Source organism: Pangasianodon hypophthalmus, chromosome 20, assembly GCF_027358585.1.
Source record: "Pangasianodon hypophthalmus isolate fPanHyp1 chromosome 20, fPanHyp1.pri, whole genome shotgun sequence".
Classification (NCBI taxonomy): Eukaryota; Metazoa; Chordata; class Actinopteri; order Siluriformes; family Pangasiidae; genus Pangasianodon; species Pangasianodon hypophthalmus.
This window is the reverse complement of record NC_069729.1, coordinates 8,429,205-8,455,057: the sequence shown is the minus strand read 5'-3', so window position 1 is coordinate 8,455,057 and position 25,853 is coordinate 8,429,205. Positions and strand designations below refer to the sequence as shown.

The window sequence follows — 25,853 nt, the reverse complement described above, 5'->3', positions numbered from 1 at the left end:
AAAAAACTTGACATCTGTATTTTAACATGAACTGCAACATTATCATAGCACTACACACCTCCATATCAGACGGCTTCCTGCAATCACTGTCATCCATTAGTGAGCACGCTAATCTGCCATCTGTCTTTTACCACACCAATTATGCCAATAATTATTTACTCCATAAGCAGTGATGAGTATCTGCCTGTGTTATGATTTTATTACTATGACTCACGGTCTGGAGGGACATCGATGGGAGCCGCCTCCTTCCACAGCAGCACAATGATTGACAGCACAGCCAGAGGAGCCCACTGCCCCTGCGGCCACATCTCTCTCCTCCGATTGGCTGGCTCCAACCTTCACGCCGCTACTGACTCCGATGCACACCTTTGATCTAAAAAAAAAAAAAAAACAAGAAGCATTACAAGAATTCCACTTATAAACTGTATTTTGTAAGCAGAATTCTTCGTATTATTAATATTGATAGTAACAAGACCTTTCTGATGTATTTTTATGTATTTAACATTTATCAGTACTAAAATACAGTATATTCCAAAGACATCTAATAAAACATGATATGTGATACTTATATACTTAAGATGATTATTTAAGTATATGTTGTTTAAAACTGGGTCAGATAAATGATTTAGTATTTTTGGAGAAACATTAAACTGAAATATAACTGAAGATCCTGTTCATAAACCGTATGCTTCATTTTTTGCCTCTGTTAATTCAAATAGGTAATAAATATATCTAGTCACAGCAAAGTAATATGACAATACAGTATCAATATTGTGAAAATTACATCACATACTTATGTATATATATGTTTACACTATTCTGAGATTACTGCAGGTACTGTCAGTACTTTTATTACACTAATCACATGACATGTTTCTTGTTAAATAACTTATTTTTGTCAATGTTAAATAAAAATAGAATTAAAACCACTGATAATCTTGGTTTTGTTTAATGTGGCATTGCAGGTTTTGCTGGCAAACTAATATATTGTGATACACATTGAGTATATTCAAATATAGTGATATGACACATGTATGTTTGCTGAATACCACAGCGCTGTTGTATTCTCAAATCTTGTCAGAAGGTGTTGATTAATTTTCTATAATAGCAGCTCTGACAATAGTGCCAACTAATTCAAATCATAGGTTTATATCATCGTGCTCTTTCTACTACATTATCGTTTCCATAGCAACAACTCATTCACAGGGACTTGTATGGCAGATGATCTAGCTGCTATAATGTAAGTGATACCAACATTAAATGTGGAAATAAACGGTTAAAAATCACAATGTGTCATTCATTAATGAATGGTATAAGTGGAAAAACACACAGGGACAGGAAAATAATCTGTTCTGGGGTGATAACAGTAACTCCAATAACAGTAACTTTTTGTTGGGCCACATCACACAACTCCATTGTTGATTTTCATTGTTGATTATTTTCATCATGGCCTTTGGTGTTTTATTCCTTACATATTATCCAGTTCCATTTTTAACACACACTGTTAATCATTGTCATTTATTAATAGTGATATTAATAGTGTGATTTTGTTTGAGTAATGTAAAAAAAAGCTGTATTATTTTTTGATATACGTATTAGTAGTAAGTTGAGACCTGTGGAGTGTGTGTTATCATTATAGGAGAGAGGAGTGGAGAGGAGAATCTCTGCTACACAGAGTCTATTCTAGTTCATTAACAGGAGCACTGGGCCTAGAAATACAACATAGAAGTGATATGAAATACTGAACACATCAATGAAGGCACACAAGTGTGTGTGTGTGTGTGTGTGTGTGGGTGGGTGTTTGAGACTGTATCTCTCTGCATCAGCAGTTCTAAGTCTCCGCATCAGTACATCTGTCACTCTCTCTCTCTGTTTCTCTCTCTTTCTCTCAGCAGGAGAGGGTCAGTTAGAGAGCCGCCATTACAGAAGCCCCATGCCTTCCATCTAGCCTGCTTATTATGCGTACTATCTTCCTTTGTGTTTGAAAACAGATCATCCGAAACTAAGACCACCATTAAATACGCAGCCTTTTGTATGACCTTATACACAAATGTAACTTTTGTCCCATTTTACATTATTTTGCATATTCTCAGTATGTGTGCACTCTTGCGCTACTGTAATAGGAACACCTGTACACCTGCTCATTCACTCAATTATCCAATCAGCCAATCATGCAGCAGCAGCACAATGCATAAAATCATGCAGATACAGGTCAAGAGCTTCAGTTAATGTTCATACTAAACAATAGAATGGGGGGAAAAGTGATTTCAATGACTATGACCATGACATGGTTGCAGGTACCAGGCGAGTTGGTTTGATTTTTTTTCAGAAACCGCCGATCTCTTTGGACTTTCATGCACAACAGTCTATAGAGTTTACACTGAAAGATGCAAAAAAAAAAAAAAATCCAGTAAACTTTAGTTCTCAAATAACCACTCTTTACGACATAGTGAGCAGAAAAGCATCACAGAATGCACAAACTACATCAAAGCTTGCGGCTGATGGGCTACAACAGCAGAAGACCCCACTGGGTTCCACTCCTGTCAGCAAAGAACAGGAATCTGAGGCTACGATGGGCACAATCATCAAAACATAATGAATCACTGCACATCTTCAGTCTTATATAGATACTAACACACTCACTGTATGACACCCCCACCACACACAATCACAAGTCCTCCCTCTGTCTCCTGTTTTAATCTGTCAGTCTACCTGGCAGGCTGAAGATGGATGTCAGGCTGCAGGTGTTGAGATTTTGAGCTGCATGCCTGCTTGTGTGTATGATATTGAATGAAGTAGCCAGACACACTGAGATGTAGGAGATAGATGTACAGTCAGAGACAAAAAGAAAGAAACATATAGCTTCCCTTTCATTGTACCAGAAAAGAGCTGGAGAGAGAGAGATAGAGAGAGAAAGAAAGAGAGAGAGAGAGCAAATGTGAAGCCTTGAAAGCAAACTCAATGCGAACTGACGCAAAAGAGGTCAGAAGAAGCCCTGCAATTTTTTTTTGTTCCTTTTATGTTTTTTTATTAGCAGAGAATAAACAGCCAGCAAATTATCCCATGACATAAGCCCAATGCGAAAGAGAAAATCACCGTACTCTCCAGAGCAAATAGTAATACTGATGCTACTATATAATATTATATAACAGTATATAAAAGCTGGTAACAAATGTAACATGGGTTCTTAAAACAGGGCACCTTACCTATAAATAAGCCCTAATATACCTGCCCCAAATCAAATAATACAGTATTTACACATTGTTTTGATAACCTACGGCTAAGTGCAACTCAAATCCTTTAATAATATAGTTGGTTGGCAGTTGTGCTAACCAATTTAATAATTTAATCCTCCTACTGCCACTGCAGAATTATGAAATGTATTGTCATTCTTTTTAACACTAAAAGAATTTGTAGTTCCAACAGCTGTGGTTATGAGCTTGTCCTCAATGCAGAACCATAATTTCAAGGGGTGGACCTGGATCCAAGTCCTCCTATAAGCGTGACCCTAACCCCTAACCCTAGCCCACACAATGCTGTACAACAATAAACAACATTTAACACACTTAGCCTGAAACACACTGAGTTGTCGCCACCCTTTTTGACTTTTGGTTCGACTCCGCCCCACGGACTTTTTGTTCTGCACCAGAGGACACTTTGTGATTACAGTTATATAGTTATTATACTGTAAATATTTATGTTATGCTGTGAATATTTACCCTAGTTGTAACACTTATACATATCATCGTAACATTATGATATTTATTTGATATTTCAGAGATAATGTAGAACAAAGCCCTCATACATGCACTAACTCAGGCAGCAATAGCACAACACTGGTGCTGTCTAGCTCCGCAATCTACTCAGGCTATAGGATGATTTCTATTCACACCGCAGCAGTCTAACCCTGTTTCCTAATGGTGCACTACTCTGTATTCCCTACAAATGGCAACAGGCAATATGGATACACTTGGATAATAACCTATTGCAATGCACTGTGGGACATCATGGGGGCAATGAATATTTTCCACTATATTTTCTGACATGGGTACAATGTACTATTTAGTGCATTTTCTGCATAAAGTTCCTGCTAGCTTCCTCACTCCTGCTCTGAGCACACGTTACCTATTCCCTCAAGTAGTATTTACACCTATTCTTTATCATTTGTCTTATTGTGCATTGTTAGCCTTGTTTTTTTTTTTTTTGGTTTTTTTTTGGAATTACACAGGTTTTCATGGTCCTTATTTCCATAGAAAGGTTTTCATTGTTTCCTATGATTTTGACTTTGTTATTCATGTCTTGATCTTGTTTATTGATTTGCCTACTTTGGACATCTCTGCCTATGCTGTGACTGGGCACCAGCCTGGTGCCTTCCTATTATTCCATCAGGACAACACACTGAGAAAAACAAAGAGCTGCAACAGCTCATATGATGGAGCACTGAAAGGCCACTTTTAACTTCTATATGCAAATTATAAGCAATCTGTGACAAAGATGTGCCTGAGCATTTGGACTAAGAGCATGTGCCAAAGTTGCAGTCTGTCACCATATAAATAGGGGTTTGGCCAAATGTGTTCTCGCTTGGCTTATGTTTCAGTCATCATATTTAATTTTGTAAAGAAATGCTGTCAGTTGCGCTATTTAAAGGCAGAAACAGCCAGTCAAGGCAGTTTCATATTTAAATGTGTCTATTTAACAGAGGTATCATCAAGGAAGCAAAATCCTGTTTGCTTTCTTAGGAAATCCATCTGTAAAATGTTTCAGTTTCCACAGTGCAATTACAAATTGCTTTTTTAAAAGGAGTTATGGTTAAAAACAGGCTTGTAAGAGAAAGCATTAAGCTGGTGCTTGCAACCCACATTAACAACATAATGGTGCTTAAACCTGAACCCACTTCTCTTACATGTGTTTGGGCATGACGTCTGTCTCGAGCCAGTTATGTGCAGAGAGGTCTGAGACTTTGATGGATTGAAATGCTAATTTGAACGCCAGCTACAAATCTCTGGTGGATATCCAAGCTAAAAGAGCTCCAGCCAATTAGAAATGCTTAAAGTGCATACTTAAAATGCAGATAGAGAGAGAAATAAAGTTTACAGTCAGGGGGTTTCAGCAGGAAGGCTCTGTCTGAGGATGCATAGTCCTAAAACATAAAAATAAAATGCCTCAGGACAAAAACTAATGCCGCTAGTCTGTCTGTAAGATGAAGACTACAGTTAGATGGATGTCTCTCTCTCTCTCTCGTCATAGTAGTAGAGCAAGCAGTGAGATGCCACCACTTTGACTACACAACAGCCCTCACCACACAAACACATAAACAGACATCATAATTTCGAGCTATAAGTACTCTCATGCCCATCACAGGCAATTACAGGCAATTAGAAAGTTAAAGGCTCCCTGTTCCAGATATTCCTGTCCCCACCTCTCTTTTTTTCATTCATTGTCCCCAAACCCATGCTGCATCCCTGATTTCAGTAAGACAGAGAACGAGAAGATTTTATAGGAGAATATCCCAACAAAACAAACAGCAGCAAAAAGCATTGTGTAGAGAGTCTGCTTTTTCAATAAGCTGTTACAGGTAAACTGCACTACAAATTTCTCACCTAGAGATATGTCAACACCCTTATTAAACAAATATATATCCACACACAAAATGCATGCTCATAAAACTACAACAGGGCTTCAAAGGAAGAACCAGCAAAATGGCCATTGCTCTTGGTGCAACTGGGGTCTGCACTGGGGCATTGTTTTTGTTCTTTCGGCTGCTCCCTTTAGGGGTCATCACAGCGGATCACTGGTCCGCATGATTGATTTGGCACAGGTTTTACGCCGGATGCCCTTCCTGACACAGCCCTCCCATTTTCTCCAGGCTTGGGACCAGCACTGAGAGTACACTCCCAGTGGCTGGGTTGGTTCCCTGCCTGGGAAATGAACCCGGCCCACGGTGGTGAGAGTGCAGGCTCCTTAGCCACTAGACCACCAGGGACTGGGTCTACGCTAGGGGTGTAACAATCGTAATCATCAAATAAATTATAATTGAATACAAAGTTGGTCACATCTATCAGGGGCTAGTAAATTGAATCGTATCATATCGTAGCAGACTCAGTGGTGTATCGAATCTTTGCCTTAAGAATCAAAAGTGTATCATGTGGAAGACTGAGGTTTACAGCCCTAGTATGCACATGGTGTATCTATACATAGTGAAGAAAAATGTAATACATGTCTAATGATAATTTTGTAAATTTCAGAGTTAGTAACAAAAAAATCTAATACAAGAATACTTACACAAAAACAAGGGGGAAATCTGGGCTGATGGACTAATGGATGACGAAAGCAGAGTCTCTTAGACCTGTAAACAAACAAACATACAAACACAATTTAAATTGTCTTCAGAATACAGGGAAAAAAAATTATTTTTTCAGGAGCTTCTTCCCACAGGCCAATCAGGCCCTGAACCAGGACAACTCCTAGGACTAGACCTTGGATTTTTTTGCATAGCACCCACACTCCCTACATTCCGGTTAATATACTCGTATTATCCTGTATTTCTAAATGCATTATGTCTTAGCTATTTCACTGCAACTGCCTCAGACCGATGTTGCACAGCATCGTATTGTACATACAACTGCACATCTCTGCACTTTATTCCTCATATAGTCCATACTTTTTCCACCAACTATCTTTTATATCCTTTATATTATGTTTTTATCTTTTTTCTTTCTCTACTTGTGTGCAAGTAAATTCTTTTTTTATGTAAATTCTGTTTTTTTATGTCACCGGACAGTTCTAAAAAACATTTCACTGCACATTGTACTGTGTATGGTTGTATGTGTGACCAATACATTTTTAACTGAATCATCAGAATTTGAAAACAAATATGCATGCACCTAAGGTAAGTGTGATAAGTGTGTTAGAATTTGGTGTCTGTAATGTTATGTGTTATGTCTGTAATTGTCATGCCGTGACAAAAAATTTCCCTCAGAGATCAAGTAAAGTAATCTATCTATCTATCTATCAATCTATCTAAGATGGCATACATCTAAATGTCACTGTAGGTTCTTTTTTGGGATTGACTATACTAAACCTCTTATAAATTGGTTTATTAGTCCTTCTCTTAAAACAATATATGTGGTTCAGGAAGCTCATAGCTGCTGACTGCTACCTGCAAGATACAGTTTGCCCTTACAGATTGTTACAGATTGGCAGAATAGCAAAAATAATTGCAAGAGGTGGACAAATAATGCAGGATAATGATTTTTAAAAAAGCTGTTGCAGAAGAATGCACTGTACATACCATACTCTGTTAGGACACTGAAAGAATGAATTACCTTCTACTTATACTGTGCCAGTGCTAGAATGTATAATAGTGTCAATTTACACTTAGTCCTTTCTAATTTGGAGGTAGTTTGAGTTGTAGTCTTTTGCCAAAAATATATAATAGTATTTTTGTCATTTAGCACAGGTGGAAAATACTTGAATAATTATACTTCATTACTATACCTAAGTATTATATTGGTGTATTTATAGTTGGCATGCATATTATTAAAATTGAATACTTGTACTTTTACATAAGTACATTTCCAAGAAAAAAAAACATACTTCCTACATGTTTATTTATTAGCCCTGAAATGTAGTCATTACAAGTCCCGAATGTTTCCTTTTCTCTTCTCTCTCAGCCATTAGCTGTGCGCTATACATGAATCAAATGGACTCAGGTTTAGCATCCAAATCATTTCGGTTTATCATCCAATCAAGTTCCTCAATAGAGAAAAAAAATCAATCATGAATCATGCCAATTTGTAATCTCTAGTGACCTGCTCATGTCACACAAGGTTAACGCTATAGCTACCCATGTTCATTTGAAGATGAATAAGCCTCCACACTGCAGTGTCCACCTTGATTAGAAGCGCCCGGGCTCTACCACAGTAAAATGTTTCATTATGCTGGAGTAAGCAAGGTCTCGTATAAAATGAGGCGTCTCCTCCGAAAAAGCTAATTTGAAAAGCATGCTAGGGTAAACGTTTTGCTAATTTGTTAACATTTACTGGCTATATTTAACTAAGTTGGCTGGTTTACTTTGCTAATGCCAGCTTAGACTAGCACTGATTCCAGTAACTAATGTAATGGGCTTGGCAGCACATTCTACATTCTAGCTAATGGGAAATGTTAGTTAGTTTCAGGATAATTTATTTCTGATTACTGCATTATCAAACTGCATAGTGTTATTCATGACATATAATCAGCAAACCCTCAGAGACTGAAAATAGGTTTTTAGGATAGCATAGCAATAGCATAGTTTCTTTAAAAGCAAAAATCATCTTTTAAAAGATTTAAATTGACATTAACTTAATTTCATCATTTAAAAACTTTTACTTTTTAATACTTCAGTACATTTAAATGTAGCACCATTAGTTTACTTTGACTCATCATCTATACTCATCATCTGCTCTGTTTAAGTTTCTAAAATACAAACGCTCTAATTTACCATATTTTAAAATTGAACTCCAGATTCTTCAATGGAATGCTGTTCGCCTTAACAGCCTTTCCACAGCCTTTCTCTTTTAATTTGTGTTATTTAAATGAAAGTGTTAGTTCTAGCTAGCTAACATTATATTAACTCAAAAAGAGACTACAAAGCAGTTTTCCTAGGGCATAAAGCACCCTAGCTAATGAAGTTAATATAATCAAACCATTTCTGACATTTATGTCTTGTTTTAATTCATATTTATGTCACTACATTTTGTCAGAAATTTTGAGTATATGGGTTGATTATTATTTATTTAATGTTTTGTTGTTTCTGTGAAAAAATGTTAAAAAAAAAAATGCTGGAGTGTAAAATTTGTTTTGTACTGACCTTATAGTGCCATATTACGACATATTGTACAAGGCGTTACTGCCATTAGTCTTCCATTATAAGGTTTCTCTGAGTAAACATTTTCCCTTCTTTTCTCATTGTCAGCAATACTGTCCATGCTAGATAATGATTAGGTGGAAAAACCACTGGGGTATTCATTGGAAGAACATGGCCTCAGAACTGAGCTGATATGCTGCATGTATACGAGCAATCAGGTCAAACTCATCAGTTGTCTAGTTAACTTGATTTCTCTTAAAATGAAGAATGACTTTGGGACAGACAAATGCTAACAAAAGACATTTCACACAGTACTGGAGCATTCAAGTACTGTGTGAAATGTCTTTTCGATTGAAGTAAAACAAGCAGGAAATGTATAGTTAGTGATACTGTTCATGCAGCAAGTCACTAGGCAATGGAATGCTGTAGGTTTTTTTTTCCATCATTAAAATGTAAACTATTCTTGTTAACAAAGTCTCAGTGGAGAGAGAGAGGTGGCACTGGTAGCAAAAACGTCAGCACTGGTATTATTTAGATAGCGTTATCATTATGTCTAAAGTGCTAGACTTATACAATAAGTCTGCCAAATAGCAGATGTTATAATGCCAGAAAATGGCCTTCGAAATGTAAATAAATAAATAAAAGTGGACGGTGGAACTCTAGCTAGTTCATAAAATGACCTTGACTTGCTAGGTTTTTAAACGTGTGGATTAAAGGACAAATTTAAGAACGTGGTTCTCTTAAGTGCTGTCTTTGTGGACAAAGTTTCATAACATCCAGTCTTGTAAAATGTACATGCATACACAAACGTGCACGTGTCCTCACTGCCTTGGGCTTGATATGAGAATCGGTATAAAGGTCACATGATGCTCTTGACTTGGTCCCCATCTGTCCAGTTCTGTTCATTAGCTCTCTGTAGTGTCATAAACTCACATCTCGTCTCTCATCTGCCACCCTCCAGGGCTATTTTGCTGCCCTGACCTCTGACTCAGTAAATTATGGGTCTGGGCAGGTCAGGAGGTCACAGCAATAACTGTCCACTTGGGTAGAGGAAGAGAGTCAAGGGCTTGGACCATAACCCAACAACTTCATCAATGAAACAGACTTTAATCGTATTGCTGTAGGGACAGCTGTGACAGTGACACTGTTAATGAAGCTAGCAGATAATAAAAGCTTCTTGGTCGTTATGTTCCTCTCAGTTCAAAGCGTTGAAGCAGATGATCTCAGTTAAATAAGCTAATATAGAGTAATTTAATGAAGATTTAAATCACAATTTTATTGGAATGAAATCAAAATAGATAGCTCGGGTAAAGGGGATGTCCATTACTACATAGTGATTTGGATTATGCTGTATTGGAAGCCACAGGATGAATGTATTAAAAGGATAAACAGATCTCAGAAAAATGAAAGAATGCACCATGGTGCAGATCTCATGCTTGGCAGGAATGATGGCTGGATGCTGCATAGTGACCTAGTTTTAACAGGAGGAGCAGAAGAGTGACTATGGGGGTGTGCAGAGGAGTGCGAGAAGAGAGAGGTTTCTGTAGTAAAGAGGGATGGAAGGAGGAAGAGTGTGGAAAAGGGAGGGTGGAGGGAGGAAGAGTGTGGAAAAGGGAAAGAGGCTTCTCTTTTTACCCCCTGAGGACAAGCCTGAGGAAATGGCATGTTCAATCAAAGATAAATCAATCTAGCCTGTCCCTGACCCATGCAAAGCTCTTCTTCCACCTAATGTACGAATTAAAAAGTAAGTGGCAGTATAACTGGAACATGCACACACATTCTCCTCTCTCATTATATAGCCGCTATCAATCAGTGCAAAGCCTTGAAACAGAAAGAAAACAGTTCACACATCAAATCTGTCCAAACATCAGTATCACTTAAAGAAATCTCACCTACATTTGACACTAACTTCTCTAAAAAAAAACTGTTAGAATTTTGCTGTCACTTGACACAATTTGGTTAATGACGGAATTGAGACAGAAAAGAGCCATTGGGGCTTTAAGTTGTCTGATTCAGTGATGTATGATGTTAATGAGCGTAAGGGGCAAGTGGGCTCCACGAGGCAAGGAAATATGATTATGGGTCACTGGGCAAAAACAAACCACAAAAATGAAGCACCTGACACTCAAATTATTAATATGTAATTTTAAAATAAATTTATATATATATATATATATATATATATATATATATATATATATATATATATATATATATATATATATATTAATTTTCAAATTCACTTTCATGTGTTTTGAACTTACATGTACATGTTTTGCTTATGGAAAGCTATCATCTATCATCTGAATTCTGGAAAACTGTCAAGACTATGAAAAATCTGGTTTTGACAAAAGTTAAGTTTTTCTGCCAATAATATACTTTGACATTGCTACTTAAAAAAATTATATTTTACCAAAATGATGAGGAAAGGTTTAATCTAGCTATTTTCTATCCTAGCCTTGGCATCTGTCTACAAAAATCATGCTGTATCTGTGTGATTTTTTTCACAAATTGATCAGATTTTTGGATAGTTACCTGCCAGAGCAAAACAAACACAAACCTGATCAATTGGGTTTGTGACCAGATACTACAATGCAAAACGTCTGCGATGATCCTGCGCCATCACACTGTCATTAAAACAGAGAAGAGTGCTTACGCACACTGTACAAATCACCAGGGACAAAGTATTAAAATGCTTCAATAACCTTATAAAAGACATTAAAAACAAGAAATGTAGTCAACAGAACTGACTCAGTTAATCAGAGCTCATTTCAGCACCAAAGTTAAGACAAATCACTTGAGTGAAGGGACAATAATGAGACATGCTTAAATGCTGTGACTTTTACCTCAGACAGAGACTGATGTGGATGAAGCTGATCATCAAAGTGACATCCCATTTTCCAATGTAAACATATATAATTCTTCATAATTTGACAGATATAAATGCATATAGAAATGGTTAGAAATGCAGAGGTTGCAGTCAGAATGGAATGTTTAAAATTAATTTCCTCCTTTTCACATTTTACCCACACTCCAACAATTACACTGACTATTCAGTAAGTTAAACATATTTACACACACCAGACACCTCTTCGTCTCTCTAAACTGGTGAGCATTATAAGGCCTTCGGGTACTTGTCTATTAGTGGAGCCTAAGACCAGACTGACATCACTGGGGGACAGATTTTTTTAGTGCCATAACCCCCAGACTTTGGGCTTTGACACCAGACTTTGACTGTTCTTCTTCTCTATTTTAAGACTCATCTTGAAATGTACTTCTCCTTCCAACATTTTTTTTATTGTAATTGTAAAGCGACTTCGAGTGTTGAAAATGCCCTCTGTAAACGGAACCTATTCTAATGCTAATAATTTTTAATATTATTGGTTTATTATTACCAGTGCTGTAGCTGTCACTTTCACTCAAGTCTAAGTCGAGTCTATGACTCTCACCCTCACATCACGTCAGTTTTCACACACGAATTGGGATGTAAAAAAGGAAATTTGCCTACTGCTATGCAAACTTTAGGGCGTGCATACTGTATGCGCATATTGCTGAGTTTTGTTCACTGGCAAAATCAAATGGCAAAGTAGTGAAAATATGTTTCCACAATTCAGCCATAAACAATCTGACATTAAAACACAATATGCAGTAATAACAGGTAATGTAATAAGATTAATATTAACCCTATATGCTGCCTTTGTGGATTATAAAAAGTTCTTTTAAATTGGTACCTTTTACATTACAATGACTCAGCTTGACCTAAAGGCAAATCAGAGTACACCTCACACTTCTTTTATGGATTTTCCTGCTCAAAAGGGCAAACTGTGGTCTCCCAGTACCATAGTGCTGACATTCATCTGGTGGGCATTGATCCTATCAGGATAAACTTGATAGGCCACTTCAGTAATCAGCAACTCCATCTCATAATCACACTTTTTTTTTGTCTTTTTCATGGCTTTTGTATCTTAAAACAAAGTGAAATTCAGGCATTTACAGTCATATGCATATTACAAAAAGGAGTAGGCTAGCTGTGTGTGGAAACAAAGAAAAGGCCAGAGGCTTGTGCACATGCGCTCGCTTTTACGGTGACCGGGATTTACCTACAGTTTGCATGTGTGGTTTTATAAACCTAAATCTTCCAAGGCTTTGTGCGTTTGCCACCTTTGTTGTTAAATCTCTGCAAAGGGTAATACATATGACCCATGGATTTGAGTACAATAATTCACACATCCCTTTTTCCCCCTTTTTCAGGCAAAGAAATAAAGTGGGTGAGACTTCATTACTAAATCAAAGAAATGAAACAGTTCCTCCAATTCCTTTAACATTCTCTCCCTCTTGACTTTCTCTTTCACTCTCTTTCCCTTCCCCCAACTGCCTGCTTTCAAAAAGCAAGAACAAAAAACAGGCTCATTATCCAAACTGCAGCTCACTTCCTGTGAGCTCTCTCATCCCAGACTCCACCCTGGCCAATAGTGGCAGACCTGGTTGTTATGGGCCCTTAGCAACAGCATCGGGTCGGAGAGGATTAAATGTGTGTGTGTGTGTGTGTGTGTTCGAGGCTAGTCCCGCTGGGTGTGTGATAACAGAGGTACAATACGCATTACCAAACCAGCGTGTGTGAGGTAGGGGGAGTGGTGCGGTAGTGTGTAGTTTAAAAAGGCTCTCTGAAAACGAGATATTTGTAAGATTTATTTACATTAGAGAGACTGAGACATGCCTCAATTATAAAGGCAAAGCCCAAGTAAAATCTTCTGCTACTAAAACATATTGGTATTGCAAAATTCTGACCTAAAATGATTTTAGAGTGGAATTACTGTGAAGTTTCTTTTTATACATTTATTTCACAATAAACATTCGAAAGTTAAATTTACATATATAGAGTACATTACATATTTTTATTACACAATACACAAATAAATCTAAAAAAAATAAGAATTTCTCACTTTGCTAAAGAGCTGATTTGTATTTGATATTCATGCAAGTGAAACAAAATGAGCAAAAGCTCTACCATATTGGAACTGTGTCTGAACACTAAGCTCCATGTTACTGCTGTATGTTTTCCATATGGATATAAAGGTCATGAATAGGCCACTTATAAATATTTAATGTGACCTGTTTTCCTTTGGCTGTCTTGCTATAGATTCTGATCTAGAAGACAATTTTAAATCTAAATATGGAACCAAGAGCCTAATTTTTTGAGCCCTTGATAATCAGTATATGATTTAGTTTAGCTGGTGAGATGGGAAGCTTTACAGGAATAGCTGCTGGGTCTAATTTGTATAGCACCATCTGCCTGGAGTTACAGTGATGATTAGAGATGTTCTGAAGCTCCTGATGGATTTGACTGTGCTGTGCCATCCCCTGGGACACAAGTATCCCTGTATTTCCCCTTTCCCCCTTTTTGCACCTCACTTCCACTCCCTCTTTACTCACTCCCCACATATGGAGGATTTGTGAGCAAAGCGAGAGGTGAGAATACAGTCCCTTGAGACCCCTGCAGTCTCTGTGCTCAGCAGGGTGTGTGTGTGCGCAGTGACAGAAGGGGAGTGAGAGCTGAGCTGATGACAAATCCATTAATTAAACCCTTAGAAATCTATCAACTGCATAATAACAAGTACAAGAAGCACCTCCTAGAGCAAATTTAGGAGGTGGCACTCTTCTTCTTTTGTGATTCTATTCATTAAAGCGAGTCACAGACTTTGGGTTTAAATGTGAATTATTTAAAAAGCCCTAATTTTGACTAAGTATTTCAGTCTTCCCCAGTTATGGACTAATCGTTATGTTGCTTTGCATAATCAAAAAAAAATCAAAATGCTGTTTGTGAAAATTTCCAAGTTCCAAACAAAGGCCCTTCCAGGAAAAGGATTAATTATTGTGAGTATCTGAAGAATGGCTGTGAGACTGAAATGCGCTTCCTCCATCAGATGAACACTGAAGGAGAAATCTGTTTCTCCTCAATGGTCTTTAATTTGATGCTTGTCCAAGGGCTAACGGGTCACTGGACTAGATCCACTTAGTACGTGCGCATTACAATACATCATGCCAGCATTTTGCTAACTGTGAGTTCAGCTAAATGTAGTATACTTAAAACTTCATTGACATTCATCAGCACAAACCATGGATGGCAGCCAGACAAAAAAAAAAAAATCACACATAGAAATGATTCCCACAGTAGAGTACAATGTAATACTATATTATTAAGCATGTTAATGTTGCCTCAGGGGTTACTGGACATCATCATTATTCATCTTTTTGTGATGAACTACAGTCCTGTGACTCTGTGGAGGTTAATGTTGAGTCACAGTCACACACTCCAGTGTATTCTGTTCCAACATTGACTGTACAACTATTTGCACAATAGTTATTAACAGTTATTGAGTTATCAACTGTTTGCAAAATAGTTCATAGTTATCAATATTGAGTTTGGGAAGGTCTACATACAGGGGTTGTGCTCAAGCATCCACATACTTTTGGCCATATAGTGTATAAAGGTTAATGTTAGGGTTATGGGTTGGGTTTTTCTTATAACTTTATTCATATGAATTTCAATGATATCCAACCACATTACCTCAGTGAATAAAGCTTAATATAAAAGTGTACATTCAGCAGGTACCCTCCTAGCATATAGCTTGACACAATATGAGTCATAATCTTCAACTTGGTGCAAGTAGCTAGCCAATATACATAACATTAAACCTACAGTTCAACCTGTAGTAAAGTGTAATTTTAGGTAATTAAACCTAACAAAAAGTTACACCGAAGCACTGCTAGTCCACATCTCGGCATTCGCAGAACAGGTTTTGACATCTCCATGCTACACCCATGACTATGAGATGTATTAAAATGCAGAATAATAAATATTCTCTTTCCTTGTACTTCCTCTAATAAAATTTTATAAAATTGTATTTTTTTTTATAATTGTATAACCACATAGCCAGTGAATTTGCTTGACCTAAATCTGTTCACATGTCGGTTTGGGCTTGGCGAATAAAGAACACATTTACAGGAATGCCATGCAAAGTATCATGAATTTGAATGTGCATTTACACAACACAAAAGCACACACACACACACACACACACACATGCAAACATTTGTGACATCTCAGGACATGTATATATGTATCATACATAGGGCTATATGTATTATACATAGGATTATATCATATGTATTGTGCATATTGTGCATAACTACCTACAGTATATGTAATAATAATAAAAAAAACAAATACATATCTTCCTAAGTCTAACTCTAGCCTTAACCTTAGTAACCACAAAAAACGTTTTTACCCTTTCAGTTTGAAAAAAAAAATGCACATAACTTTTGTAAAGCAATTTACTGTATGTTGCTGGACTTGACAATGTAGGTTACCCCAGTTTTTCTGGTTGTCTTACATAGTGAGGACTTCTTCATGACAAAACAGACACACACATACAGACACACAAATAAACACACACCACTGACACACTGCACAGGGTAATAACTATTTTAAATTTAATTTAATTACAGAAACTGCATAACTAAATACACCACATGGCCAAATATATGTGGACGCCTGATCATGACACCCATATATGTTGGCCTTCCCAAAACTTTTGCCACAAAGTTGGAGGAACATGATTGTGTAGAATGTCTTTGCATGCAATAGCATTATGGTTTCCTTTCATAACCATAACTAAGGGGCTCAAAACCTGTTCCTGTGCACAAAGAGAGGTCCATAAACACATGGTTTGCCAAGGTTGGTTTGGAGGCACTCAAGTGGCCTGCACAGAGCCCTGACCTCAACCCCACTGAACACCTTTGGATGAATTGGAACACAGACTGCACACCAGTCTTCCTCGCCCAAGATCAGTGCCTGGCCTCACTAATGATCTTGTGGATGAATGAGCACAAATCCCCAAGCAATATTCAAAAGTTAGTGGAAAGCCTTCCCAGAAGAGTGGAGGCTGATATAGCAGCCAAGGAGCAGCCAACTCCACATTAATGTCATGCCTTTGGAATTGGATGTTCAACAACCACATATGGGTGTCATGATGTGGTGTCCACATACCTTTGGCCACATAGTGTAATTCATAACAAATATTATGCTTTAATAATGACTGAATAAGAAGATGTGAGTATAAGGGGTTAAAAAAGGTCATTTTATCCTGAACAACCCTAAACCATAACACTGCATGGCAGTGACTAAATCACCAGCGCTGCCATCCTCATTATGTAAAATCTAAAGGGATTAATCATGTGTGTTGGCTCGCAAGTGGGAAGAGGTGAGCTTTGTCCTTAATATGGTATTACACTTGCAAAATAATCCACATGAGTCAATATAAAATCCACAAGATTCGTAAGTTACAAAAAGGTGAAGTTTGGGTTAGTTTGGTGTTCATGCCTTTTCTTATAACAAAATTCAGATGAAATCAAAACAGTGACTCAAAATCCAAGCTCACCATCCTTGATCATTCTAATTTGTACAAATTATTCATATGATCCTGTTCCTCACTGGATGTCTTTAACCCCTTAAATTCCCAGAATTCTTTGTCAAGAAACCAAAGTCTGACCCTAACAACACATGTTTTCTGTTTAGTTTCATTATAGTTACTGAATAATATACTTTAAGATGAATAACTGTTGTTTACTGATAGCAGCCATATGGACATTACGTGGAATTAGCTCAAGTGTCTTGTGATGAGGGGTACACAGTGATAAAAATGACAGAAATAGGCTAGCACATCTAACAAAGAGCAATTAACCTTGCTTTCCGGGCACTTGGTAGTTGTATAGCGTTCTCCAGCATATTACAAGTCATACTTATATAGTTTGTACGTACTGTAGTATACTGTGTATATACTGTAGTATACTATGCTAATACATTCTACATTTTAAAATATTTTAGCATTTTCTAAGAAAACTAGTAATTCAAAATAATCTGTCTATTGGAAAATTGAGGCAAGAGTTTTCATTGTTCCAGCCTAAATCCACTTTTCTATTAAACTCTTTTTTCTCCAGAATCCTCAACCTCTTGTGTAAGACCAGGATGGGTTTTTCCATCTCTGGCACACAAATTCACAATCTTCCCTCTGTTTGCTTCTCAGAACACAATCACAGCTCAGTGTAATTACATAACAGTGGCCTTATGATGTGTAGTGCTGATGTTGGTGAATTATAATCAGTGTTTTTTTGTTTTGTTTTGTTTTTGTTTTTTGTGTGTGTGTGTCAAAAGAATCCACCCTAGGTGCAATGAGCGCTATTTTTAAATGGAATTACTATTAATGGAAACTTATAAATAATAGATTGGCATGGCATTCTGGCATTTACGCATCCTTTTTCAGAGTATGAAAAAAACAGCCTGAGACAATGGAGGCAAGAGATGCATGGCATGGCATGCATGGTAGAGCATGTTAAGCTACTACGCCCCATCCAGATGTGACAGATGTCTTGGAAGTCGACACTACAGATCAGTGGAGCAAGATTCCATTTGATTGCATTTCCTAGACCGGCAAGAAGGTCTGACAAGAAACTGATCTAAAAAACCAAACCGTTTTTGCCAAATCCTAACCACAATGTTCCAACAAACCAACAATGAACTGCTTAGAAGGCTTAAAAAGAGGTAACATGTACAAGAGAAACGGTAAGAGAGATGAAGAATGAGAGTAGTGAGAGTAGAAAAGAGGGAAAACTTGGTCCTTTTTGTTTCAGGACTCTAAATCATGTGTAATTATGTGTGAAAACAAATGGTGAGAACTATTCTAATTAAGCTCTTTTACAATTTTACGGTAAAAGTAGCTCATTAATTGACTTTAGCTACCCTCAAACAAAGACAATCAGATCCAGCTGTGCTATTTAACAAAGCCCTTTGTATCTATGTGCACTGTAAAATTAAATGTACAAACAAAAACTATGCTCCATTCTTTGTTTGTACAGGTTTATACACAAATCTGACATTTCTGTGTCAAAATCTGCAAATTATATGCACAAATCTACACTGTTGTCTGAATAAATCTGACAAAAATCCAGTTCAGTTTAAGCTGAAACAAAAGCACCTCATCAGTCTGACAGAAGAATGACCACTAAGCAACAGATCCAGGCAGCCAAATCAAGAATTAAGTGTGACAGTTTGGAATCATTAAAAACGCATGCTTTGTTAGATTATAAGGCTTGAAGTGCAATCTACAGATCACCACCAGTTACAAGAGTTCAATAACTCCACTCATCTGTGTCAGACAAACTCATTATTAAGTGTCTGAACTGAAAGCCTCTATTCAAGACACAGCATTACATACAATAACCCTTTCTTACTATTTAATAGATGACATACATCAGTTGTTAACATCTGAGCCTAGCAGTGAAAGTGTGCCACATCAAAGGTGCACTTATAGGAGTGATGTGCAGACACCATGACAAACGAGAATCATTTCTCACCGGCACACAATTATATAATGACAGTTTTTCAGTCAGAGAGACAGATACCAAAAATTAAAAGTCTACCACAAAGGGTTAAGGCTGGAAAACATCCTATCAGTCTGTATACAAGGTTTCAAACGTCCAGTTTTGTTAAGCAAAGCATTCCAACAATTATCCAAATGTCACTGACCCCATGGAATAATCAGTACAAAGCTCTGAGCACAATAAGCACATTGCCTTCTTTCTCTACGAACAAGTGACAATTACCAGGAAATGTAGGCTCAGCGTCAACACAAACGCATTACCTCTCACATGAGATTTCCTGTCCTGGTTAGACAGAGCTGGCCCACAGCCTGAGGCATCTTCAGCAATGGTAAATTCCTTCGTCTCATCCGATACAATCAGTGCATGATTTACGATGCCAACTCTCTTGGTTTAAATCCACATACACTCAGAAGTCTGGGTCACTGTGTCTTACTGTGTCCTGAATGAGAAATGACTAGTAAAATAGAGCAAGTGTAGAGGAAGTGTCTGTGTGTGTGTGTGTGTGCGTGTAAGCGCTCTGGTGTCTTGGTGCATCCCTACTGTCGTGTATTCGGAGATTTCTCTCTCCTCCTCTCTCTCACACACGCACAGCAAACACAGATTCCCATCTGCTGCTGCCCACTTGGCCATTTCCCAGCCTACCTCATGAATAATAAACAGCCCCCTGGGCTTGCACCCACCCCCAAACCCCCATCTTGGCAGAAACACGAGCACATGCATTCACATGGATGCACATCCACACACACATTGACACACACCTTATCAGATGCATAAATATACACTGAGATGAAAGGCATTTCTCTCTGAGTTTGACCTCTACACCTCAACCCACTTTTCACACCACTTTTTTTTTTCTGCACCCTCTCACCTCTATCTTGCCAATTAATAATGTGTTAGAAACATGCAAAGCCTCCTTCATACAATCAGAGATGACCAGCGTGCCCAGGAATAGATAACCATCAGTGTCAGCTAGAGCATCAGAAGACCAAATCCGGTTCCACTCCTTTCATCCAAGAACAGGAATCTGACCAGGATAAAGACCAGGTGACATTTTTCCAATCTTCAAATGTCCAGTTTAGGTGAACATGTACCTGCTGTGGACTCAAATTGTTGTTCTTTGGAACCTGTTGTGGTCTTCCGCTGAAGCCCATCCACCTCAAGTTTCAGCGTGTTGTGAACTCACCACAGGACTGCCACTCACTGAAGAGTTTCTGAAAAACTCAAATCAGCCCATCTGTCACCAACAGCCATGCCATGGTCAAAGCATGGTCTGAGATCATACCTTCCCCATTCTGATGTTTGATGTGAATATTAGCTAAAGCTCTTGACCTGTATCTGCATGATTTTATGCATTGCTCTACTGCCACCTGATTGGCTAACTGGATAATTGCAGGAGTGAGCAGTTGTATATGTGTTCCTATTAAAGTGGCCAGTGAGTGTACATCAACTGTAATAAAGACCAATGGCTCAGTGTAATTTGCATTCCCTCTTATTCCTATTCTCATTACGTATTAAAGGACAAGTACCAAAGTCATTATAAGAGATGGAACATTCACCTATGACTCACTCCAGTGTTGTTTATTCAGACTGAAGTAAACAAGGTCAAAGACACTGCAAGATCACGTAACAACCAGAGCATGAGGTTTATGCAAATATACAACCAACCAACCAACTTCTCACTCTGTCACTTTCTGCCTATCGGACCTGCAAGCTGAAAAGGACATTCAGTAGTCCAACAATGTAAATAAGTGTTTATTAATTAGACACAGATTGATCTTTATATTGATTTGTTGCCATTTCATTTGAATTCCCTTTAAGCCTTTGGACAACACAATGCCCTGTGATATGAAGGTGTTTACTTACTCTGTGTCGAGGGCTCTTTTGTGTGACTATAGCACCAAAAACTAAAACCAGAACAGTGTACATTAAGACTCATAAACAAATGCTTCATTTTCATGCTAAGCTTGATTTAACACAAGAGTGAACCGTCTTTGCTCGTCTCCAGCTCTCAGACAGAGGAATGCTAAGTACAAACACTTCCTGTTGTAAAGTTTTTTGTTTTTCTCTCTTACAGTCATACAATTACAGCTCTATGGATAGCAATGTAGGCATCCTTAGCTGTGGGAGAAGTTTTACATTCCCTCGTTGCTGCTGACGTCCATAGTGTGGGCTTCAGTGTTGGTAGATAGAAAACAAAGCCACAGTGGACTAAATGACCTGTTTGTTTTGACTGTAGATCATTTTCAATGCTCTGAAAAGCATGGATAAAGACATAGAGAGACATCTGAAGTGGACAGAATTTGGTGCCAAATGGAATTATCAGCTAAGACTCATCGAGGTGATTCTAAAAAAAATAATAATAATAAAACTTTGTTACTAGAAGTCTCAACTCATTCAGACCAAGGTCCCCAAATCTGATTGATCGATTTATTAATTGATTCACTGTTTGATTTATTGGTTTGTTTGTTTTGTTTTTTGTTCCCACAGGTTGGGGACTGAGCATTTTGTGTTCATTAGATTAATTATGTCTATAAATTAAATTAAACATATACCCGAACAAGGTAATAAATAATTTATGCCCAAATTATATACCAAATATATATACCAAACCAAGTACCGTAGACATTGCAATAATTTGGGCTACTCATAGCTTAACTTTATTTATTATTACAATAATAATATGAGACCATTTACAACCTTGGTGAAAGAACTAAGTATGGAAACCATGTTTTAATTGCTTTGATAAAATGTATATTAATTTACGTATTAACATTTGACAAGAATAGTTATGGGTGTTGAGGTTTAAAAGCTGTGTATAGTAAGAGGGGTATCCATTAGATTACTATTGGCACTCATGGAAACATTTATGGAGTAGCCATAAATACAAGCGAAATGAGCTTAATGACTACTAACCCCATCAGTCAGTTGATGGTTGTATATTTGAAATCACATTTGACAAATTTCTGTTTACACGGTTTCAGTTTGCAGGTTATGATGATGAGATTATGGTGCACTCATTAAGTTCTGTTTGAATTTGTACAGGGCTTTACAAATAACAGTCTATATAGTGAATAGTGAGGGCTTAAGTGTTCACATGATGCAAACACAAACACAGTGAGTTTAATAAACTCACATGTTCAGACTTTTTAATTAATATATTTCATTTATCATTTTAACAAGTCTTTATTGTGTCCATTCTGGGAGACTCAGGCTAGGTGCAAATGATCTCGGTGAATCTTGGACATTGATATCTGTCTTATTGCAAAATGTTAAATTAATAAATTATTCACTCCTATGTGAAAAGGCATTCTCAGAAAATTTTATATCATTTCTTCCAACAATTGTAGTACTGTAGTACTGAACAGCTCATCTAATGCCACTGGCATCAATCTAATTTTACATATACACCAACTCTGTGTATTGAGACACTGCAATTTTAGCTTCCTAAGCAATCTCTACCAGTGTACTGCTCAGCATAAAGTACTTGTATTAACACAGTCAGTGCAAGAGTAAGCACAGGCAAAGAAAATAATAATGTTCATACAAACGTGATGGAGGGTAATATCAATGTAAATTCTTCTGGAAGACAAAATGCACTGTTTAAATTTTTAGGAAGTTGCAATGAACCAAAAAAAAGGCAACAGACAAATAAAGGAAGTCACTGAGAGAGACATAAAGAGAGAGAGTATATGGCCATGAAACACAGGAACAGACAGCCTCTATTATGCAGAACTAATACACTAAACCCCAAACAAGAACACACATTATCAGAACACAAAGCCTCCTGGAGTGAAACACAGCAGAGACAAACAGGATGCCCGACACATTTGAACATCAAATTCCTTCAACTGGACAACTCATTAGAGAGCAACAAAATATTTGGGGTAGCCCTGGTTGATTCAATTCCCACAACACTGGTAGAATATACAGTGCCCTTCATATGTAATGCCCCCTTCATTAAAATGAGCAAAATTTATATATAAACTCTTGTCAGCCCAGAACAGGAATCTGAGGTTACAGTGGGCACGGGCTCACCCAAACTGTGCAGTTGAAGATTGGAAAAAGGTGATTGGATTCATGTTTTTCCCATTTTCATCTGTCCAGTTTCTATAAGCTTGTGCCCTCTGTAGCCTCGGATTCCTGTTCTTGGCTGACAGGAGTGGAACCCAATGTGGTCTACCGCTGTTGTAGCCCTTCTGCCTCAGGTGTGTTATGCTGTGCATTCTGAGCTGCTTTTCTGCTCACCATGGGTGTAAAGCCTGGTTATTTGAGTTACAATAGCCTTCCTGTCAGCTCAAACCTGTCTGGCCATTCTCTTCTGACCTCTCTCATCAACAAGCTGTTTACCTTTAGAAGTACTGCTCACTAGATGTGTTTTAGTTTTTTTTGCTCCAAACATAGATCTCTATGATATTATGCATAGTACGGTTTATTCACTGTTATGATATTATATATACCACATGCATAGGCTCTTCATGATGTCGAAACATCTAACTAAATAGTTATAATGAGAATTATTTTTGTTAGAACACAAAAAAATTCATTCGCCTATTGTTCGAAAATTTGAATTATTGTGTATAATGTTTATGTTTATAATATTTTTATGAATGGTGCCAATAATTTCTAGACCTGTAGAACCTCACAGAATTCTTTGGTAAGTCTCTCTGCATGGGGGGAACCTTTAAGGTTCTATGTAAAACCTTTTTTCTGTAGAACAGGGTCACTGCAAAGCAATACAAAGTTATTCTCACTGATTTTGTCTCCATCCACAGGCCATGAGGGCTCACTGAATGGTCTAATGAGTATGAAAATCATATGATGAAAATCACATGATGTAAATCATATGCTATGACCTTCACAGTCACCAGATCTAAACCCAGCAGAACACCTGTGGGAGATTTTGGAGCAATGTGTTAGACAGTGCTCTCCACCATCTTCATCAAAATACTAGCTGAGAAAACAGAAAATGTCTGGAGTTTTTTTGTGTCTCTGCACTGTATAGTATATTGCATAACACTGCCTTGAGTAATGACACACACACTGTGTTCTACACACAAGTACTATCACCAAATCCTGGTGACCATGGACATTTTATGAACGCTTACATTAGTGTGTGCTCAAAGATTAAAAGCCTTCAATTAAAGAAAGCACAATAATAATATTATCTCACCTGTTTTTCTAAACCCACCTGGCTTTTCACATTGGCATTACAAAAAGCAATCAATCAGATTATATGCTTTATATATGCTTCATCTTATGTGTCACATATATATATATATATGTGGTGTACAGACCTGACTGTATATATGCTGTGTCTGTGTCCTGGGCAATTGGAAGAGAACAATGCACAGTTCAAACCCTACATAATAGTTCAAACAGCTTGTAAAAGCATATTTGAGTAAAGCTAACAAGCCTGTTAGCGATGCATCTGTGGAACCAAATTCAACCATGTATACACAAATAGCCATTAAGTCTGAGGATTACGAATAAAAAAGGAGCCTTTGAATTTGCGACAGCTTGTCTATTTGCTGTCAGTCCCATACCCTCTATTCCTTCTCTGTCTCTCGTCCTCTAAATTGATCTTAGGCCCATGTGCTCTCGCACTGAGAGAGACAGAGAGTGGTCTAAGGGTCAGATTAATGGTAGCAGTCGAGAACAGCTGCTGCCGCAGGCAAACTAGACTCGGTCGTATCCGCCTGTCTTCCTCTATCTCCCTTTCTTTTATTCATCTCTTTTTATTTCCTTATTTCCGTTCATTTGGGCTATAAATACAATCACATTAAAAAGAAGAAATGGCATATATTGGAAGTAATCAATCAATTACTAAGCTCACCTTTAAGCAGAGTAGCATTTTAGTAGCTATAGTAGTTTGCTGTGTGGAAATTCTTTTACTTGTTTATTTCTTTTTAAAGTGTGCATGTCTGTGTATTATCTTTACACACCAGCTAGGGTTTAACAGTATAATGTTTAAAGAATTATCAAGTACATAACAAAGAGAACTCGTGCCACCTAATAATTAATGTAACCTTTGGGTAATGAATGGGGTCAGAAGTTAAGATCAGGTTATCCATTTACAAGAGCAGATGTCACATACGCCTTAGACAGAAAGACAAAGAGCTGAGACCAATATAACCAGCAGGACCCTGAGTGCCCAAGCATCTTTGCCATACGCCCCGAGCGCTCCACTTTTGTGTAATATGGGAACATATCAGGCTGGAAATTGAATGAGGATCCAATACAACAGGGGGTGCTAGAAAGGTAAAATGTCAGAGTGGCCTGATTACAACATTTCAATTCAATAATTTGTTTTGAGCTACAGGTTGATTGTAAGTCAGCATGACAGAGAGTTAATTTAGAGGACACACAACACAATTAAGGTAAGACAAAAATGAAAACAGGAGATGAGTCCAGGAGTGGTACGTTCTCTGTGGTTTGATAACAATGCCAATATTTAACATGTCTTGTGTTTTATAACAGAGATCTGGCAACCCTTGTGGTAGTAGCACACAAGCTGTAAAATAATCATTATATCATTTTATTAATTAGATATGTGCCATACAGACCA

General features: G+C 37.5%; 1 protein-coding gene across 18 annotated transcripts in view; it reads right to left on the bottom strand.

Annotated features, from left to right (window-relative positions):
• Positions 1 to 25,853, bottom strand: part of nfasca (neurofascin homolog (chicken) a) — an 82,786-nt gene that overhangs the window by 42,426 nt on the left and 14,507 nt on the right. For 6 of the 18 annotated variants that reach the window (XM_034314088.2, XM_053226963.1, XM_053226959.1 and 3 more), the window contains exons 1-3: positions 19,549 to 19,881; positions 6,283 to 6,346; positions 215 to 373 (exon numbers count right to left, since the gene is read on the bottom strand). In XM_034314088.2, coding sequence (XP_034169979.2) covers positions 215 to 308 — 94 coding nt within the window. In that variant the 5' untranslated portion in view covers positions 309 to 373; positions 6,283 to 6,346; positions 19,549 to 19,881. Of the gene's footprint in view, positions 1 to 214; positions 374 to 6,282; positions 6,347 to 19,548; positions 19,883 to 25,853 lie in introns of those variants that run through there. The other 12 variants (XR_004580199.2, XM_053226962.1, XM_034314100.2 and 9 more) reach the window with 4 other exon arrangements.